We start from the raw sequence: 19,730 nt of genomic DNA, 5'->3' as shown, positions 1-19,730 counted from the left end.
AACCCTGAATTGTTCACTTATACGCTGTTCACACGACTTATTAACTTATTATAAATCACGCACATGAGGATTAGACGCATGTATTTTTGTTATGTTTAACAATGAGTCCACTTCCTGTGTAAATATGTTTTTTATCTGCTGTAACTGACCTACAGTAGCCGATCTGTGTTGTGTTTTCATGGTAGTTAAACCATTAAAAACAAATCTACATCCTGTGAAACTGGCGCAACTAGTATTAAGTGCCTGAAACGCCTCTGGTACCTGAATCATTTTGAAACACTGATAACTCATGTACACAAGATAAGAGGTGAGAGGGACTGTTTGGAAATGCTGCTCTGTGATTGGTGTGATTTATATTATTATTAAGCTGCATTACTATCAAGTGTCGCCATCAGGGCAGTTTGAGTGAGAAACTTGGGCTTTAAGATGCTATTAAACACACACTCAGGTTTGCTTCACGGGATTTTGGTTAGGTGTAATATGATCATTAAATACAACACTGTCTTCCGTTGGGGGGGGGGATCTTAGTGACCTTATAGTAACCTGGAGAGGTGTGTCGAGGGTACGAGGATGCCCTACTCAAATGAAATCACACTTTCTGTCTGTTCATCAGGTGGAAAAATACTGGGGAAACTTTGACACAACTGCAGTGTCACCAACGAGCCACAAGGGTGAGGTATTGCCCTGTCGGAGAGAATATGAAATAACAGGTGTGTTGGCAGTCCTTTCTGTTCAACCCAGAAAATGCATGAAATCTGTGACTGTCTTTACTAATGTCGTGTGCAAGATGTCCACCCCTCTTCAATCTGGTGGGGTTCCCATGCCCTTGATTAACTTTTGTTCTGGCGGTGGTTGATTCCGTATCTGTTCAAGAAAGAGGTTTTTCTTCTACAGTTTCTCAGCAAAACTCTGGTGCTCCTGTCAGCTGCTGGATAGAAGCGAAACACATTTGTGAAACCCCACAGCCGGCAATTGAGCACCTTAACGAGGGGGATCGCACGCAGTGTCCCCGTTTCTGGAGTCAGAGTCAGTAGGCTGCAGCCCCCCTCCCCAGGCTGGCCTAGGTGTGATGTAAGCGTCCAAAAGAGACCGCCTGCCCCCCCGCTGTGGACCACCTGTCAGTGCAGCCGAAATCATGTGATCCAGGACAGGGGTATTCTTAGATGATGGAGCTTTCTGACATGTCTCCCATGAGATGACAGTGCAGGTGGTCTTCCTGTTCACGGTAACGGTGCGTCTGTGAGTGTGAATGCATGTCAAAGGCTCAGACTGGGACGGGCCCCGGTTGACTTGGAAAGAAAAGAGAGAGTGCCAAAGCGGGAGTCCTGGGGTCCTCTGCCATGTTCTGCAGCACTGATTTCTGGAGGAGGGACGAATACAGATCATATGGGCAGAAAATATTTGGATATTGTGAAAATATGCAAACAAATACAGCTAACATACAGTAACTCCAGATCTTTTTGATGGTTTTGCCCCAGAATTTACTTTAAAACGAGGTAGTCCCATATGTACCCGTGTATTCTCTGCCAAACCACTGAATGTGTCCAAACTGTGATGCCGGTGCATTTCATTCACGTTTTCTCTCTCCGTTCTGCCTTCGTCGTTCCCCTGGAGCACATTGTCCGTCAGGGGTTTCTAGACGCCTTCTAGAAGTGTGTGGGGAGAGAGGACTGATGTGAGGCAGTTTCTCTTTATATCTCTTTAAGTTACCGTCCCACAGTGCCCCATGTGAGAGACTGTACTGTGCCAGTCTGACTTCCCAGGTAGAGGCTGGTGCAGCTCTTCTCCGCAGCCCTGGCCTGCGCGTTAGGCTGATGTTTCCCAGGCTGCAGGAGCAGAGAGTGGAGAGGGGAGGGTGAAGTCTTTAAGGCCGTGGAGTATTTGTCAATAGTGATTCAAACGTGGGTTTCAGCAAAGTGTGACTTTCAGGTTCTGCCTCGAAATACATGAGAAGTTACAGCATTCCTGTCAGATCTTTCCATGTTGTCCAGCATCAGTCAGCGCCTTTTCTGTCTTTATCTTTGAGCTGCTGTCATTTGAAATGTGCACGTGTGTGTGTGTGTGTGTGTGTACAGGCGTGAGTGTGGGGGGAGTGTGTGTGTGTTTGGGGGGGAGCAGGATATCTGTCCATTCTGCGCTGCTGGTCGGGTTCTGTGAAGGATTGTTCCTGGAGCCCAGACACAGCTGCCTCACCCGGACGTGTCAGTGGAGTTGCTTCTCTGAAACGGACAGCTACTGCTGATAGCGTCCGGGGCTCGATTAGATTTGGGAAAGAGGGGGGATGCTGAGGGTGAAGTGCCTCATAAATATCTTCACGGTGTTGTGATGTGGGAGGGGCGACTGCGGGAGCGATTGCTCTGGGTGGGATTTGTATTCAGCAGCAGTGGACTTCTTAGTCCCAGTTGTTAGTGAGTTTTATTTTGAAAAAACAACACAAAACAATAGTTAAAACCCACTTGAAGCCCCCCCCCCAAAAAAAAATAAAGGTTTATATTGTTCTGAGGTATTTTGACAAAGGATGAGATTGTCTTCATTGTAATACCTGGTCACATGTGCAGGGTTATATTTGCACAAAACCTTTCAGTGCAGTGTGTTAAAAAGTTAAAAATACACCATCTGTCAGAACTGACTTGTTATTGAAATCCCTATTAGTCTGCAGACCCTCGTTAAATAAAATGATTTATTGTGTTGGACGTGTTGAAGACAGTTTCACAGAGGCACAGCGCGGCCCTCACCCAAACAGAGGTAGCTCAGCAGGCATCCGACTGGGAAGTGCAGCCCCTTGGAAACCCTAAACGGGGGGGTCTTTACTTCATGCCCTACCCCTAGTGGGCGTCCACAGTCCAGCACAATAGGCTGGTGTTTCTGGCTCCGGGGGGGCGACCTGCTCTGGGACAGACAGCTGATCCTGCGCTAATGAAGGAGCCACGCTGAGATATTTCTCCATTAAACCCCAGCTGAGATTTTCTGTCATTCAGCCCTGAGCCACACAGAGCCCGTCATCGTTGGGCCATCGGGTACATTTGTACACCTGTCCCTAATGGAAGCATATTGACAGAAACCACTGAGACACTGTTTAGTTACCTTCCTGTATTTGAATTCTGTTAAGTGTTTTCAGAGACTGGGGCAAATTCCATCTATATTCAACCTTATAATGACCAATTGCACCTACAGTGAGGGAAAAAAGTATTTGATCCCCTGCTGATTTTGTACGTTTGCCCACTGACAAAGAAATGATCAGTCTATAATTTTAATGGTATCTGTATTTTAACAGTGAGAGACAGAATAACAACAATAACATCCAGAAAAACGCATTTCAAAAAAGTTATAAATTGATTTGCATGTTAATGAGGGAAATAAGTATTTGATCCCCTATCAATCAGCAAGATTTCTGGCTCCCAGGTGTCTTTTATACAGGTAACGAGCTGAGATTAGGAGCACTCTCTTAAAGGGAGTGCTCCTAATCTCAGCTCGTTACCTGTATAAAAGACACCTGTCCACAGAAGCAATCAATCAATCAGATTCCAAACTCTCCACCATGGCCAAGACTAAAGAGCTGTCCAAGGATGTCAGAGACAAGATTGTAGACCTACACAAGGCTGGAATGGGCTACAAGACCATCGCCAAGCAGCTTGGTGAGAAAGTGACAACAGTTGGTGCGATTATTCGCAAATGGAAGAAACACAAAATAACTGTCAGTCTCCCTCGGTCTGGGGCTCCATGCAAGATCTCACCTCGTGGAGTTTCAATGATCATGAGAACGGTGAGGAATCAGCCCAGAACTACACGGGAGGATCTTGTTAATGATCTCAAGGCAGCTGGGACCATAGTCACCAAGAAAACAATTGGTAACACACTACGCCATGAAGGACTGAAATCCTGCAGCGCCCGCAAGGTCCCCCTGCTCAAGAAAGCACATGTACAGGCCCGTCTGAAGTTTGCCAATGAACATCTGAATGATTCAGAGGAGAACTGGGTGAAAGTGTTGTGGTCAGATGAGACCAAAATCGAGCTCTTTGGCATCAACTCAACTCGCCGTGTTTGGAGGAGGAGGAATGACCCCAAGAACACCATCCCCACCGTCAAACATGGAGGTGGAAACATTATGCTTTGGGGGTGTTTTTCTGCTAAGGGGACAGGACAACTGCAGTGCATCAAAGGGACGATGGACGGGGCCATGTACCGTCAAATCTTGGTGAGAACCTCCTTCCCTCAGCCAGGGCATTGAAAATGGGTCATGGATGGGTATTCCAGCATGACAATGACCCAAAACACACAGCCAAGGCAACAAAGGAGTGGCTCAAGAAGAAGCACATTAAGGTCCTGGAGTGGCCTAGCCAGTCTCCAGACCTTAATCCCACAGAAAATCTGTGGAGGGAGCTGAAGGTTCGAGTTGCCAAACGTCAGCCTCGAAACCTTAATGACTTGGAGAGGATCTGCAAAGAGGAGTGGGACAAAATCCCTCCTGAGATGTGTGCAAACCTGGTGGCCAACTACAAGAAACGTCTGACCTCTGTGATTGCCAACAAGGGTTTTGCCACCAAGTACTAAGTCGAAGGGGTCAAATACTTATTTCCCTCATTAACATGCAAATCAATTTATAACTTTTTTGAAATGCGTTTTTCTGGATTTTGTTGTTGTTATTCTGTCTCTCACTGTTAAAATACACCTACCATTAAAATTATAGACTGATCATCTCTTTGTCAATGGGCAAACATACAAAATCAGCAGGGGCAAAATACTTTCTCCCCCCACTGTAAGTATTATATTGCACTTGAAAACAAATGACCTTTAATCGTGCTTCTTGTTGTGATATTAATAACCCAGGCACGCTTTCACAGTTCCCAGCATTAGACAGGGCCACCGTTCTGTCCGTGAACTGTGTAACATGAAACCCACGCGCCAGGTGACGCTGGCGGGCCCTGCACTCTCCCGACACTTTTGATAAAAGGGTTTGAAGCACAAGCGGCCAGAAAAGCTGGTAAACTGCAGACTTCACAAACCTGTGGGCACGCACACAATTACACACGCTTACACACACACACACACACACACACACACACACACACACACAGTTTTTAATGGCATCCTGCTGTAGTTTCTCTTTTCTTCTATTGTGCTGATGAGCAGTAAGATATTGTGTGGGGCAATGCAAGGGCAGTCCAACACTCATGTTCCCCAATCAGTCGTGAGTGATTGTGAGGTGTGGGGGGGCAACCACAGGCCTTATTCATTTAACAGCAGCCGCCAGATGTCGAGGCTGAGTCTTGGCCAGCCGTGATTGTGTGTCTGCGTTGTCGTCCTGCCGTGCAGTGGCCCACAGTCGCTGAGCTGGCGTCGGTTCGCCCCCCGAAACACACAGGAAGTGAAGCACTGCAACATTGCGACAGTGACAAGGTTGTCTGCTCACATCCTTGCAGACAAACTGATGTAACAAGATAGGACACGAAAGAATGTCGACACGGCTGACTGCGTTCACAGTTTCTCAAGATGTTTTCTCTTTTTTTGGGGGGGTGGTGGGTGTGTGTTGAATGTTTTCTCATGGTCTTTGATCACACACAGCACACCTGTGAATAAACGGTTCTGGGAGAAGTCTCTCCTCCTCTGCAGTCATTTATTGGAGCCTATTAAGGCTGTGACATGGACTTGGCACCCCCTCCACTGTGCTGTCAGCTCGAGTATTTACAGCAGGGGTCAATTTACATCTTGGGCCCTGAAGATCCATTCATGACCATGGCTACTGTTTTACGAAACATTGCACTCAGTTTCCTTCCTTGGTGAACAGATGTGTGCGTTGCAAGGTGTGTGTGTTTTAGTGAACAGATCCCAGCATGTGCAAATCCAGAGGTCACACTGAAATCAACTACTTTAACACTAAGGAATCAAGCTAGTTTTATTAAACTAAGAAATAAATGCCTGCCTGCTCTGTTTCATGATGAATAATTGAGAGATTGTCATACCCTCATACAGAGCTCGTGCCAAATTCTCTGCCAGTGGGGGTTGTGTGCCATCGTACAAATCTGGGGGTAATATTATATAGAGTTAGCAACTTTTATTTTAAACCCAGTTTTGCGCCATGACTTTCTGCTGATTTCACAAAGCAGAAGGCCATGGGAATTAGCACCTGGGTAACACGGCCCCTCAAACCCCGGGGCGGATCGGCGTGTTAACGATAGGACGGCATTCTTACGGGGGCACACTGCGGCGGGGCCAGTTGCAGGGAGAGTGACGCTGAAGGCATGACTCCATCGCTGTCAGAATAGAAACCCCTTGAAGGTGATTGACAGCTGCAGTCCCTGTCACCTCCCCAAGGACTGCTGATGATTTATGGCAGCTTCTCAGTGACAGTCCTCTGCGCACTCTGCTGTTTTCTCGGGGGAAGGGGTTGCCTCTGTTTTTGGCCCTGGAGAAAGCGCCTCTGTGGCCCCAGTTTTCACAATACACTGAGGTGGGGGTGGTGGAGCTCCATTTGCCATGGATATCACATAGTCAGAGCTTTTCTCAGGACGCTTTTGCCCACTAACACACGTGCCGTAATCTCTAGGGGACAATGGGTCTGTGAGGCCCAGAGGACTTTCTCGTAAGTCGGCCACTGTTTGACACGGTTCCCAATATCACACGCACCTCAGTGCATTGTAGCCATTGAAACAAAGCCTTTTCAGTAACCACAGAGAGGAACTGAGCACAAAACACATACAGATACCTCACCTGTGTGTTCATTTGTGCTGTTGTTTTAAGTTACAGTTTCTAATGCGGAAGATCACGGGTGCCCACTGTCGTGTTAAACCTCACGCGTGCCATTAGTGAGCCACATTGATTTGCAGCAAGAGCTACACGCAACAGGAGAAAAGCGCGTCACCATGCACGGTAGAAGGAAACACACAGACTAGCTCCTCTCTCCTTGAACGCCCCGATTTATTTCCATATTTTACAGACGGATACACTGATACACAATTGTGCCCATAAAAGTGAAGACAAAAATCACAAGGCTCAATGTGAACCTAACCTCTACAGTTTCTGTTTTTGTTTATATTTTGGGGATTCTTTATAATTTCCCCAAAGATTCAATAGCTATTCCAGCTAAGGCCCCGTAGCTCTCGGACTCGCATGTCTACCACTACATTCATCAAAGCAACAGCGCAGTTTCAGGACGATGATTTAAGTTCTTGTGGGTGATGGGGGGTCTTTTCACCCTCGGGGGGGAGGCGAGAGATTTGCAGGCTTTTCCGTTCACGTGAATCCGTTCTTCGTCTCATTTCGAAGCTTCCGGCTTCTGGGTATAAGCTGAAATGCAATCGTGAAAGTCAAACGGTCTGCACACCAGCGCTGTGATGTGGTCAAAAAGGAATTGAGTAAAACTGAATGACCCTCAATGACTGAACACACATTGACAAGTGCTCGAACTGGACTGAAGGCCTTCTGACACAGTTTGTGTGTGTTGCCATTCAGACGCTGTTTCACACACAAGGTTGCTTTGACTGGAATGTCCTTGTTTGCTGAACACAGACAAACATGCAGTGAACATGCAACACACAGTGCATTTCAGTGCCTGAGTGTGTGTGTTTTAGTGTCTGTGTGTTTGTGCGCTGAATGTATGACAAAGAAGTCTTCAGGTCGTTATGTTCTGTCATTCATCTGTATCCTTGGTTTAAGAAGCACAGACATCTGGGTAATTTCTGCCTGTTGTTCAGCTCCATCGCATACTGTTTCATATTATTTGTTTGAGAACAATTGTCAGAGATTGGATTAAAAAAGTGAAATTGTTCCCTACAAGTGTGTTAGGCCTCCTCCTACAGAGCTGGCACTTACCTCAGGTGGATTTACAAGCTGAGCATTACTGAGGAGCTTTGAAACAAGAGCGAGGATAACAGGACAGAAGGTGAGGTAGGATTGACAGGAAGAGAAAGACACAAAAACATCAGGTAGAGACAGACATAATCCAGCCTGGTCCTTTTCAGTATATGGACATATATTGGAAAGGCTTATAGTTGTGTTAATATGCACACGGTCTGGCATTCAAGTTTTTAATCTGGAACTCTAGGGCACATTCATATATGACAATACTGGAAATAGCTTCTCATATATGATCATTAACTCATATTAAATGATCACGTGTTTATGCAGGTTTATGTGTCAGGCAAGATGGGTCACAAAGAGAAGGAATTTGCAGGAATGAATGCATGCGAGTGTTGGAGGAGGAAGAGGTCTCTCATCAAGCCACAAAGCATCATCGTTATTAGTTTAAAGTTTTTGTCCAAAAATTACAGATATGTAACTAATAATCGTTGTCGTACGCCTTTCCTAATACTTTCTCAGTGAACCGTGTTTTACTGACAGTGTGGTCTTGTCTCAGGGAAGGGGAGGGGTGTCGTCACAAAAACTTCACACTGTTGAAGGTGAAATCGATTAATATACAGATATAAATGCATTTCTGGGCTGGAGGGAGTGAGAATGAGAAATTGCCGTCTAAGATTTAAAGGCCTTTTTCTTGGGAGTGACAGTCAAAAAGCTGCTCATCCTGACAGTGTGTTGTGGGTACTGACCTCTGACCTCCAGTTTGCACTCCACCTCCGCCTCCCCGCTCTCATTGACGGCCTTGCAGGTGTACATCCCTCCATCGAAGGGGCAGGGCTTCCGGATCTCCAGGGTCAGGACCCCCTGCTTGCTGAACATCCTGTATTTGGGCTCGTTGGTGATGTCCATTTTGTTCTTGTACCACGTGACTCTGGGCTGGAGAGATTACAGACATGTATGTGTGAAAGGGTCGACACGTGTTCGAGGGGACTTCCGTGCTGCCTGCTGGCCGTGATGAAGGCATTTAGAGAGACTGGGGACCTAAGAATACATCTAAGAGTTGTCTCTAATCGAGGTTTTCCCTCGGCTGTTTTTCTTTTTTATGACTGCTTTCTGAGAGAGAAAAAAACTATAAACCAGAAACAATCCTCTGGAGGAGCACCCTGGTGCTGTTACCTTGGGCGAGCCCCGCAGAGAGCAGCTCAGGGTGGCGTTGTAGCCGGCGATCACGGACCGGTTCACCAGGGGGTGCGTGAACTTAGGGGATTCGCTGAAGTCGTGCTCCTTGTAGCTGGGAGGTTTGTACGCGATACCTGAGAGACAGACACAGTTCGCGTTAAAGCAGATTCAACACTCCTCTTAAATTGTGTTCTGCATGAAACAGTCGTCTCGCTTAGCATTTCTTCAGAAAACATGGACACTGACACATGGCTCTGTTTGCTTATCTTTACCCAGGGCAAAACTGGGTATAGTTTCAAATGAGCCTTCTTACTAATGACTCAAAATACAGAAATGGTTACTGAGTTTTCTGTGTGTATGTACATGTACAAAAGTTTTTCAAATCCCGCCTTAAAACGACACATATTTCTTCCTTTTCTTCTTTTGTGATTCCGGTTTTATATTTTGAGAACTGGAACCATAACCTCGGACCTGTCGCCTCCGAGGGCCGCAGCTCGAAGAAACCCCAGGTCGTCGATTCAGCCGCGTTGAAGCCCAGTGCGGGACGGCGGGTAAGGGACACTCACCGGTCTTTTGGATGTGGGCGCTGGTCTTGGAGACACAGGGCTGCTCGCTCAGGCCACACATGTTCTCGGTGAAGGCCCGGAACACGTAGTCGTTGCCCATGATAAGTTCGGACACCACGCAGTTGGTGCGCCGGTAGTGCTCGTACACGTTGTACCACTCCTGCGGCCAGGGAGAGACGAGACGAGACCGGGGACAATCTTTACAAACCAGCGACAAGCTTTCTGTCTAATCATTTTAGGATCAATTCAAGGCAGGGGTAATAGGACATGTGAGTTATCTGATGTCAACATCTGTCTGATTTTGTTCAGTGACAGAATTGCTCATTTGCAACTGATCAAGGCGCAGCAGCTCCTGTACTGGCCCGTAAACACCTGTGTCACACGATAAAACTGTGCCATCTGCCTTCACCGCTGACACATTGTTATCTGACGTGATAATCTCAGATGTAATGTAGTGGAATGCTGGGGTTTCAGAAATCGAGCGATGGCAGGAGCAGCTTGTAGGGAAATGTAATAACAAAATAATTACGCTGTGCTTGTGGAAAAGGACGGACTTTTAGAGGTGTTAACCACCCAGCTTATGAAGAACAATCAAAGTGACAGTTTGCAGATGGCTCCTAAATCTGCTCAAGGCCGGGGGCTAAGATTAGACTCTCATTGTGCGGTGACGTGCCAAGAGCACTGCCGGCCACAGGGGCACAGTAGGGGTCTGCTGGCATTGCAGTCCGCAGGCACACGTCTCAAGGTGAAGCCTGCCGGGGCCACGGTGTCACAGAGAGGTAAAGCTGTCCTTGGCTGCTTGTGAAAATTCCAGTCCTGATGCACATTTAAATTGGCAGCATACTGTACATACAATATTCAATTATAGCTTTTCATTATTTGTATTTGAGTCCTTGGCCTTTTGTTATCATGGAGAGAAGGGCTCAGCTTGTTAAAGTGCTGCGGTGGCTGATGCAGCATTGCTCTATCTCGGGGTGAGATAAAGGGATAGTGAGTCAAGCATTCCTGAAGAGCATTAGTGGGAAACCTCTTATTTTCCTCCATGTTCAGCTTCGCTGTCGCAACACTAAGATTGCAGCAATAGCGAGTGTCTTATCGTCGTCTAATTCAAAATCTGTGTGAAGGTTTTTTGCGGAACAGCTTTACGTGACATTCTTTGTTCTGTTGCAATTGATGTTCTTCACATTTTGATCTTGACCTGTCATTTATAACACTGTGCAAGGCTGTATGAATGAGGGTGTGTGTGCAAACTATTAGATGCAAGCCTCGCTAGCACCAAGCATACCATGGTCTTCTTGTCTGCTTTCTGCACCGTGTAGCCTGTGATGTCACAGTTCCCATTGTCCCTCGGTGCTGTCCACTGCAGTGCCACGTTGAAGCCCCACACATCCGTGATCTTCAGGTTCTGGGGAGGACCGGGCTTGTCTGACAAATAGAAAAGCACGGTTAGCAACCAGCATCTTTGAGCCTCGTGGTTTGCATGAGCTGTATCTCTTTACAGTTGGTTACTATGATGTTGGTAAACAACAAATACTGAGAAAACCGAGAGAAACAGAAAAATAAACATGAAGACATTACATGTACAACAGGATCTTTTTTCAAATGCTTTAGGTCCAATTTGTTACTTTCGATTGTTTTGTCATTATTTTTCTATTAGGTTTTGTGCACACAAATTTGGCAAAAAGTGAATCTTAAAATTGAATATGAAAATTATAATAAATAGATTAATATTATATGAGAATAGTAGTAATTATAATAATTCTAAACTCGAGTCTTGGTTCCTTCTGACTCATGAGAGTCTGTTGATGTGGTTTGTCATCCTTTGTCACCTGATAAAAATTCATGTGTCCCGCCTGCCGTTTGGTTTTACTGCCACTGGAGACAGCAGTGAGAAGGAGGTCCCTGGGTAGGGCGTCACAGTGACATGACTTCCTAGTCCAGCGTCTTGGAGCTACGTGCTGTTTATTGCGCTCTAAGTGGAGCAGCAAAGCCTCCCTGCCTCGGCAGTAGAAAGTGTCAGAGATCAGCTCAGGTCACCTTCGTGCTCAGAATACGCCCTTCTAGAAATACGACAGAAATGGCGCAACCCTTTCCCTCTCTATCTGGTTATTAAACTGCATTCCCTGGTCGGCTTGCAAGTGTATATTCCAGAGTGAGAGAAGTGCCTGCACTTTGCGTGGAAACACAATTGATGGCTTTTACCTATCATAAACGCAATACTTGAATTTGTGTGTGTGTGTTTAGCGGTGGGGGGATGTAGAAGCCCGGCGTAGGACTCCAGGGACTCACCCACGATCTGAATGTTAATGGCTGCCTTGTCCTCCATGTTCTCGATCTGCACCTGCACCTCGTACTTCCCGGAGTCTTTGCGCTCGGCGCGACGGATGAAGAAGATGGTGTCGGTGTCGCTGTTCCTCACGCTCACCTGCTTGGGGTCCAGAGGCTCGCCGTCTTTCGTCCAGGTGACTTTGGGTCTTGGTTTGCCCTGCGTGAACAACAACGCTCTCATTTTAGAGACGCTGGAGTTTTCCTCTCAGTGGAACCATCATTATAAAAGTTAAAGGCAAGTGTGGACAATGTTCGTGAATAAATCAGAAACGCCCGGCTTGAAAACTCTGAGAACCTGTTGGGCAGGTGCCACCAGAGCAAAGTGTGAACAACTTGTGTGAAGATAACCGGAACTTCTAATACTAGAGCTAAAGGCTCAATCACAGAGCGTCCATTCGACTGTTGAATATACCTGATGGAAGGTAGACTCGTATTGTTCCACAGACCAGGGTAAAGGCCCAAATAAGCAGCATTTTTAATTTGGCATCACTATCTGAGACCCTTTGTCCCCTAACGAGCTGAATGCGCTACATGCAAGTGCCAAGCAAATGTTTACAGAACTGCCCCTCTGCCGATGTCATTTTTGTAGTAAATCTTTCTTTTCTGAGTGTGGTTGTGAATACCAGGCCTTCAGCAGCTCCGGGACTTGATTTCATTACGAGTCGGGGGAGAAGTGAGTGCCAGTCATTAATATCCCTGTACATGTGTTACAAGGATTCGATTTCAGGGTCCGAGGTCCCTGTATTTATAGCTTGCAGAAAGCGCAAACCCGTATATATATCGCACATAGTAACTTATGTCAACAAATTCGCCTGGGATTGAATTTCCGCACAGGGCAAAATCTAAAACTGAGCTGAATTTGAGGTGTGGAAGGTGTTAAAAGTTTAAACAAAGAAGGGGAGAAATCCCCAAGTCCATGCACCTGAAAAAGCTCAGTCCACTACCAGTACCTTTCCCTGGCCAATTAACCAATCTGATACATTTTTATGACTCTAGCTGTGTTGAGAAGGGATTTGAGAAGTGATGTATCTGATTTTTTAGATTATATATTTTTTAATAGAGAAGAAAGACATCCTGTTACTTGAATCACAAACAAGATCATGAAGGTGCGCTGAGATCATAAACTTCCCTGTTATAAACTTCCCTCCAGATCTACTTTACCGACCCATCCATGACAGCAGTAGGTGTGTTAATAACATGAAGGCAGAAAGACAGGTCTGAAAGCCTACCTGGAAGGGAATCACGATGTTTACCATCTCTCCAACCTTCTTGATCACAGTCTGGCGAAGGGTGCGAGGAATCCATATTTTGGGGCGTTCTGCAAGACAGAGGCAGGGAGTCAAAAAGCGGTTTGTGATCTTGACTGAAATCCAGCGCGTCCCTCCCTCACAGAAATTAAATCCGTAGATCAGTAACTTAGCTGTGTGCCCTGTTATATGCAGAGACACGGAGACCTGCAGTGCCCAACACATTCCAGTACAGTTATCAATTTGCCTGGATGAAGTTTTGAGCCTCTTATGTTTTTAGGATACAAGCAGTCTGTGTTTTAACTGGCTAAGAATCTGCCATTGCTGAACTTCCCAGCTTAAATGGCCTATGAGCTGGATTGTGGAGCCACCCTCATTATGAGCCCCTGAATGTCCGGTGCTGTGTCAGTTTCAAAGGTATAAGAGCCCGAATAAACATCAAAGGCTTTGGCGATCTCGTTCTGGCTCGGCTGATACATGGCGGGAATGAAAACCTCATGATTGCGGAGGACTTTTATGTTTATTTGGGCTCTTATACTTTTGTTCACGGACCTTGAATATAAAGTGCTGTCATTTTCTCTGAGATGCTTATTTATCCTCTTAATTTATGCTGCTGTGTAGTGTATGTACATTCTTTGAAAGTCCACATACTCAGCCTAGCCATCTGATTGCCCGGAGGCCTTCTCCAGTAATTATTGGCATATCCATTAACACGTACTTAAGTGTCTAGTAGTGGTGTCTATAAATATCCCACCTGCCGTACATATTAATATTGACATGTAATATGAAGTAATTAATACCTCTTTATAGAAACCAAATTACATGTCACCAGCAGACGCATGCTGTGCCTGTTTCGGGTCTATGTATATGTGTTGTAGTTTGTGCCTTGTTACCACACATTTTTACCATGAACTGCTAATGAAGAAATGAGGAGTAATACTGAACCACGCGGACCCCTCTGTGGTTGGGTTATACTTATTCCATTACTATTCTTAGCTAAAGTGAGTTGTACCTAATGTTCATCATAGTTACTGTGTAAAGTGTAGATTGAAGGGATAGGGAAAAAAATGTGGAACGTGGGCACAGGAATGGGCACAGATCCTTCACATGGCGTTTTCGGCCCAGTGATTCTCTGTACAGTGCTGACAGCCGAGCCCAGATATGCCCAGGCCACTCTCCTGCTCTCGCCACACAGGGAGTTCAGTTGCCGGTCTCCGAGCCGAGCCGGGGGGGAGAGGCAGAGTATTTCATTACGACCTGGAAAGCCACTCAGAGCCTGAATAAACACATTGTCTGCACGCCGCACGTCAACCAGAGACTTCTGTGCGTGATCCAGCCCGTGGCCATGACCGGCGGGCCTCCCTGCGCTGAGAGCTTTTTTCTTTTCTAATTAGCTCACAATCCCTGACACCTGTCCCTGCGCCTCAGGCTTCTGTCGAGGGCAGCGGAAAGACCCCGCGCTGCCGGCTCTCGCGCTGGGACTTGGCAGCGACAGGTGGGGGGCTGACTGACAAGCGGAGAATGCACCGAAAGGCAGCTTTTATAATCCGACTTCATCCCCTCCGAGATGTGTCCCTGATGAAAGTTTGCTGCCCCTCAAGGATTCTCGCTTCTCTCTCTCACTCAGACAACCCCCCCAGGAGAGGCAAAGCCAGAACAGCACCTCTGCTCTTACGGTCAATCTGCATGGCCTCCGAAGCCTCTCTAATGTTTTCAGAAACAGAGGGTTGCAGCCCATGGATTATGGGATAGTCTGGCAATAGACTGCAGGTATGTTAATGCCCCTGATTTTGGCTACAGCTAAGTTCCAGTTGTGCAGTAGCAACCATCCACAGCGGACATTGCCATGTGGTCTGACTCAGCCCAGCACAGCGGACCTCTCCTGTACAATAAGAGTCAAGATGATACTGTCCACCCTGTTCACTTCCACCCAACGCGGCTTGGCGATTTACCCCAAACATTACTAGTAAAGTCTATCTCTCGGAAAGAATCCACTGTGGATACATTTCCGTTCGTGTCCATGTCCTCAGTTTTGTGTTCTTCCTTCTGAGATTTTAACAAACAAAACAAAAAGCACGGCACCGGTCAGGTCTTACGCATGATCTCCCGGATGGTGACGGGCTGGGAGAGTCTGGTGGGGGCACTGGGGCCGGCCACGTTCACCGCCTTCACACGGAAGTTCATCTTCTCGCCCGTGGGGAGATCGCGGATGACCACCGAGGTGCGCTCCGTCAGGCCCTCGAAGGCGGGCACCCACTCGTCGGCTGCGCGAAGAGGGACACAGAGAGCAAACATTGATTGTGAAACAAAGCGACAGGCTGCAGGGAAAACACAAGGTAGACCCTTTCATTTTACTCCAATGTGTTCTTAAATGAAAGGAAAGGAAGACAGGGATGAGACAGGGACAGAGACAAGCTTGTGCTTCACAATTGGTGAGCTGTTTGTGGCGCTGCCATCCGCAGGGCTGAGATCTATAGGCTGGACGGTTCTCTTTAGTTCATCACTTACTGAACACCTGAGAAGGTCAATACGATTAATCATTGTACAAGTAATTAATGAAATGACGGATGCATAATTCTGTTTGGCACCAGAATTTGAGCATCTCCAAACTATATAGGCAATATAATACATGGGAACACCTGGTTACAGAAGGATTGTTTTCCTCAGAAAGACAACATAAAGACCCTTTTGTACTCCAAAGCAGAAATTATATCAATTTCTGAAAGTAGCAAAGAACCTGTAATCACTGGACCACTTAATCACCAGGCAAATGTTAATTGGCAAAGTCGTAAATGTCAACATTTGCAGCTCATTAACACGGCGTCTCGGGCTCAGCCCTGTTTTGTTATATATCTTCAGGGAGTTTGTTGTTTTGATGGTGTGGTGTGTCGAGATGCAACAATATTATCTGTCATCCAGTGCAGTTTATCGCCCAAGATTACTGCTGGGATCCTGTCACTAATGCAGCTATACTCATTTTAAAAGCAGAGAGGGGATGACATGTGATGGTTTATAAGGTATCAGGATTGGACCTCAGTCAAAATCACGGAGTATCTAATTTAAACACCGATATCAAGTCCTGCAGCAGCAGAATAATTCATACAGTAGCAAAAATAAACCGCTAACTGCCATAGCAAGTGTTTGATTTATTTTTTCAAGCATAAAATATGTTTTGGTACAAAGCAAAACCAGCAGGAAAAATACATAGCATTTAAAAACAACAGTTTGCTATGTAAACACTATTTTAAGACAGATAGTTCTTGCTTAACACAGGATGCATGACCTAATTTTATTTTATATATATATATATAATTTTGAATTTAAATTGCTAAAAAATAAATTATCGCTAGAATGTTTTTTAACATGTTTATCTCGAAAAATAAATTTTAAAATTAAATTTAGTTTTAAAGTTGGAGGTGTTATGATGCCATCCTGTTTGACAGTCAGCTTCTGCCCTTTGATTTGCTTTTTTGTCTCTTCTTTCCTCACCAATGAGAAACTCTAAAACCGTGTTCCCAAACTAGGGGTGGTCAAATACCCTCCCACCCATAGCCACGCAGTTCCTTAATTATACAGTTAAATGATTCACCAGCCAATCAAATCAAGTCAGCCACTCATGCCAATGCAATGGTTTGGTTTCCCATTGTCCCCCTGGCTCAATAACATCCCGTCTTAGGCAGCACTGGCTAGAGTCTCTTTACTCTCTGTGGACATGTCCTAAGACGATGAGGTGACACTCACAGCCCTCCTTGCAGTACTCCACGATGTAGCCGTCCAGCCCGGCCGAGCCCAGCCTCTCGGGGGGTCTCCACTTGAGTGCGATGGTGGTGTCGCTGATGTCTTCGACACACAGACCCACGGGCTCGCTGGTGGGAGCTGACGGAGGAAGAACAGAGTTCAGATCGGAGGGGCTATGACACACAATTGGCCCGGTTTTAATGCCACTGCAGGGAGGCGTTTCTTTGCTCGATGTGAAAAACTGCAGACGATGTGCAACAAGTCCCACCCAACTGCCTGAAGCAGGTGGTTTTATTTCCTGCATACTGCTGTTGTGTTTCTATGATCCTAGTGGAGCGAGTCACAGCAGGCACATCGAAACCTAAGTACAGAAAATGAGATGTTGATTGAACACCTGGGTTTGTTTCCTCAGATCCAGCGGTAGTTACATAACAGGCCTTTTGGTTAACTCCAGCACAGCATTGTATATTGTGCAACCAGGGGCCGGTGGCATAAACATAGACTAAGTCTTTGTCTTATATAATAATAAGTCATACTAACGATAGACACTCAGTTAAAACCGTTGTATAAAACAGTCTATCCTTAGACTGGTCTTACTTAGTCAATCACACAATGCATTCTGGGAATTTTAAGACACTTGAAGATGAAAACAACATGGCAGATGCTTCTCTAAAACAGCGACGATCCCATTTCACTGAAAATGTGTGCTCGATATGCAGAAAAAAATATAATTGGGGGACATTTTCTGAAACTAACACAGTCAAACACAAGGCATTGGATAAAATTGCCTCCTCAGCCGTTTTGTTATCTTTTAAGACTAAGTCTTATTGTTGATTTTGGCCTAGACTGTGTTGAATAGGGAACAATGACCTGGCCATGAGGACGAGGCCTTCAGCACCCCCCCACTAGAGGGAATGAGTCAAGGAACTGCTGCCAAGGCAGTGTTTGGGGTACAAGGGGTACAAAGAAATTAATTGTGGGAAAAGTGCATTTGTTGCCGGATACTAAGGTGGAAGTCAGGCGTGAGATTGGGGTTGTCCTCCTCCCAAACTCATCCCCAGTGAGTAAAACTGCTGAGAGACTGCACTGTCACCATCAGCCTCCTCTGCACCGTGGATCACTCACACTGTCGTCAGTGTTGATTACCCTGTTTAGTGATGAGCACTTGAGGAATTATGTGGGCTGGTTTCACAATTCAGGGTAACCCAAGATTGTCACCGGCGACGTAAGCGCAGTCTAACTGTGGACAAGGGTAATCATCCGAGAATTAAATTACACTAAGAGCGAGCAAAGGAGCTTGATACACGGAGACATCAATCCAAAACCAAGCCTCATCCTCCTGCATTGATTCATACAGGGATGTTTGTCAATGCGTAAGATAATCTGGGACAGTTATTTAGATTACATATTCATACTCATTACATTTTAGCACTCTGTAAGAACATGAGAAGAATCGAGACCACCATCAGTCCTTGGTGGGCCCCTGGCCCTCCTGCCACCTGTGCAGTCAAAGGTGCCCCATTTTTAGGTTTACTGTCAGATGCCCAGTGAAAGCAATACTGCCATGCACGCCCAGACTGGAGGGGTAATTTTTGACAGGGGGTTGAATGACACCTCCCAGGACTCGCTGGAGCTTCCTGATCCTGAGTAACACACGCACAGTTTTCACACCCTAGCTTTAATGAAGTCAGTTGCAATGGTCTACTGCAGGTGACTTTCTTAATGTAAACTGTTTCAAACTGAGTCGTATCTGTGTCCCTCCCCCCCATTGCTTTGTAAAAGAAGACATATCATCTTCCCCCCTTAAATATGTCTGTAACATTTCCCAAACTGGAAAATATCTTCAGGGTTCTCTTTGATAAGTATAATAATAATAATAAAGTCCCATTTCATGATCTGACAGCAGGTGAAAATGATTAATATCACAGGAAGCAGCGGTACAATCCGCCTGACGTGCGCTCTGTGTTTGTGTGATTTCACACACTGCGGACCTCCTGGCCTCAGTAAACCTGTGTCGATTCTGCTTACGACAGGAATGTAGCTTCTGTCTTAGGGAAAGGAATGTCTTCTACTCAGTTACATTGGAAAAGCAAACAAACTAACAAAATAACTTCAATGTTTAACTACTTTTCTATGAATCTGCAAAAAAGCCCAGGACAACATGCAGATTTGAATGTTTGCCACACAAAACATCAACCATTTTGAATGCCTGTCAAATCAAAGCTGTATTCAAACCCAAATGCAATGCATTTTGGTCCAGTACAGTTTGAATAATTTATCTGAATAACTTAAAGACAGAAACAGAACGCATGCGCATGCAGAACACACTAACGTCTCTCTTCTTGTTCCTTAGCAACAAATTGCTCTGCAAACTGAGCACTGGAACAAAGTAATGTGTCAACAAACGAATCCAGACCTTAATCCAGTCCCATATAAAACCAAACTATTACTCTCAACAGATTCCCTGAACACCTATTTATTGTTTGTATTCGTTTTTTAAAGACACTTTACTCTGCAAATTCCACAGTGGAGTTTGTGAGTGCTGTACTGTGCATGCACCCTGTCTCTCCTTGTAAACGAACAAACAAAAGAAACTGAAGCATCAACGCTGGACCACACAGGTGCTTAAAAGTAAAGCCTACTGCCTTTGGGTTCAGGTTGGGGTTCTGGTTCCGGCTCGGGGACGGGCGCTGCCACGTCTACAGCTGTAGGGGTCACTTCTTCGGCGGGGGACTGCTCCGTCCCCACGCCATCCCCTGCCGGCGCAGCTTCAGGCACCTTGACGGTCTGCTCTGGGGCCGCAGGTTCGATGGGCTTCACTGGGCTCTCTTCCACCGGCTGCACTGCCTTCTTCTCCGAAGTTTTGGGAAGCTTAGGT

The 19,730-nt window shown here is 46.0% G+C and overlaps 1 protein-coding gene across 1 annotated transcript in view; it reads right to left on the bottom strand.

Moving 5' to 3' along the window:
- Positions 1-6,896: 6,896 nt before the first annotated feature.
- Positions 6,897-19,730, bottom strand: part of mybpc3 (myosin binding protein C3) — a 37,496-nt gene continuing 24,662 nt past the window's right edge. The window contains exons 23-31 of the mRNA XM_066700719.1: positions 16,856-16,990; positions 15,211-15,378; positions 13,097-13,185; positions 11,829-12,024; positions 10,825-10,964; positions 9,540-9,699; positions 8,971-9,107; positions 8,544-8,730; positions 6,897-7,284 (exon numbers count right to left, since the gene is read on the bottom strand). Of these exons, the coding sequence (XP_066556816.1) occupies positions 7,253-7,284; positions 8,544-8,730; positions 8,971-9,107; positions 9,540-9,699; positions 10,825-10,964; positions 11,829-12,024; positions 13,097-13,185; positions 15,211-15,378; positions 16,856-16,990 (1,244 nt within the window). The 3' untranslated portion in view covers positions 6,897-7,252. The remainder of the gene's footprint in view (positions 7,285-8,543; positions 8,731-8,970; positions 9,108-9,539; positions 9,700-10,824; positions 10,965-11,828; positions 12,025-13,096; positions 13,186-15,210; positions 15,379-16,855; positions 16,991-19,730) is intronic.

The sequence above is a fragment of the Amia ocellicauda genome, chromosome 4, assembly GCF_036373705.1.
Source record: "Amia ocellicauda isolate fAmiCal2 chromosome 4, fAmiCal2.hap1, whole genome shotgun sequence".
Classification (NCBI taxonomy): Eukaryota; Metazoa; Chordata; class Actinopteri; order Amiiformes; family Amiidae; genus Amia; species Amia ocellicauda.
The sequence above is the reverse complement of the archived record's forward strand: the minus strand, read 5'-3'. Positions and strand labels throughout refer to the sequence as shown.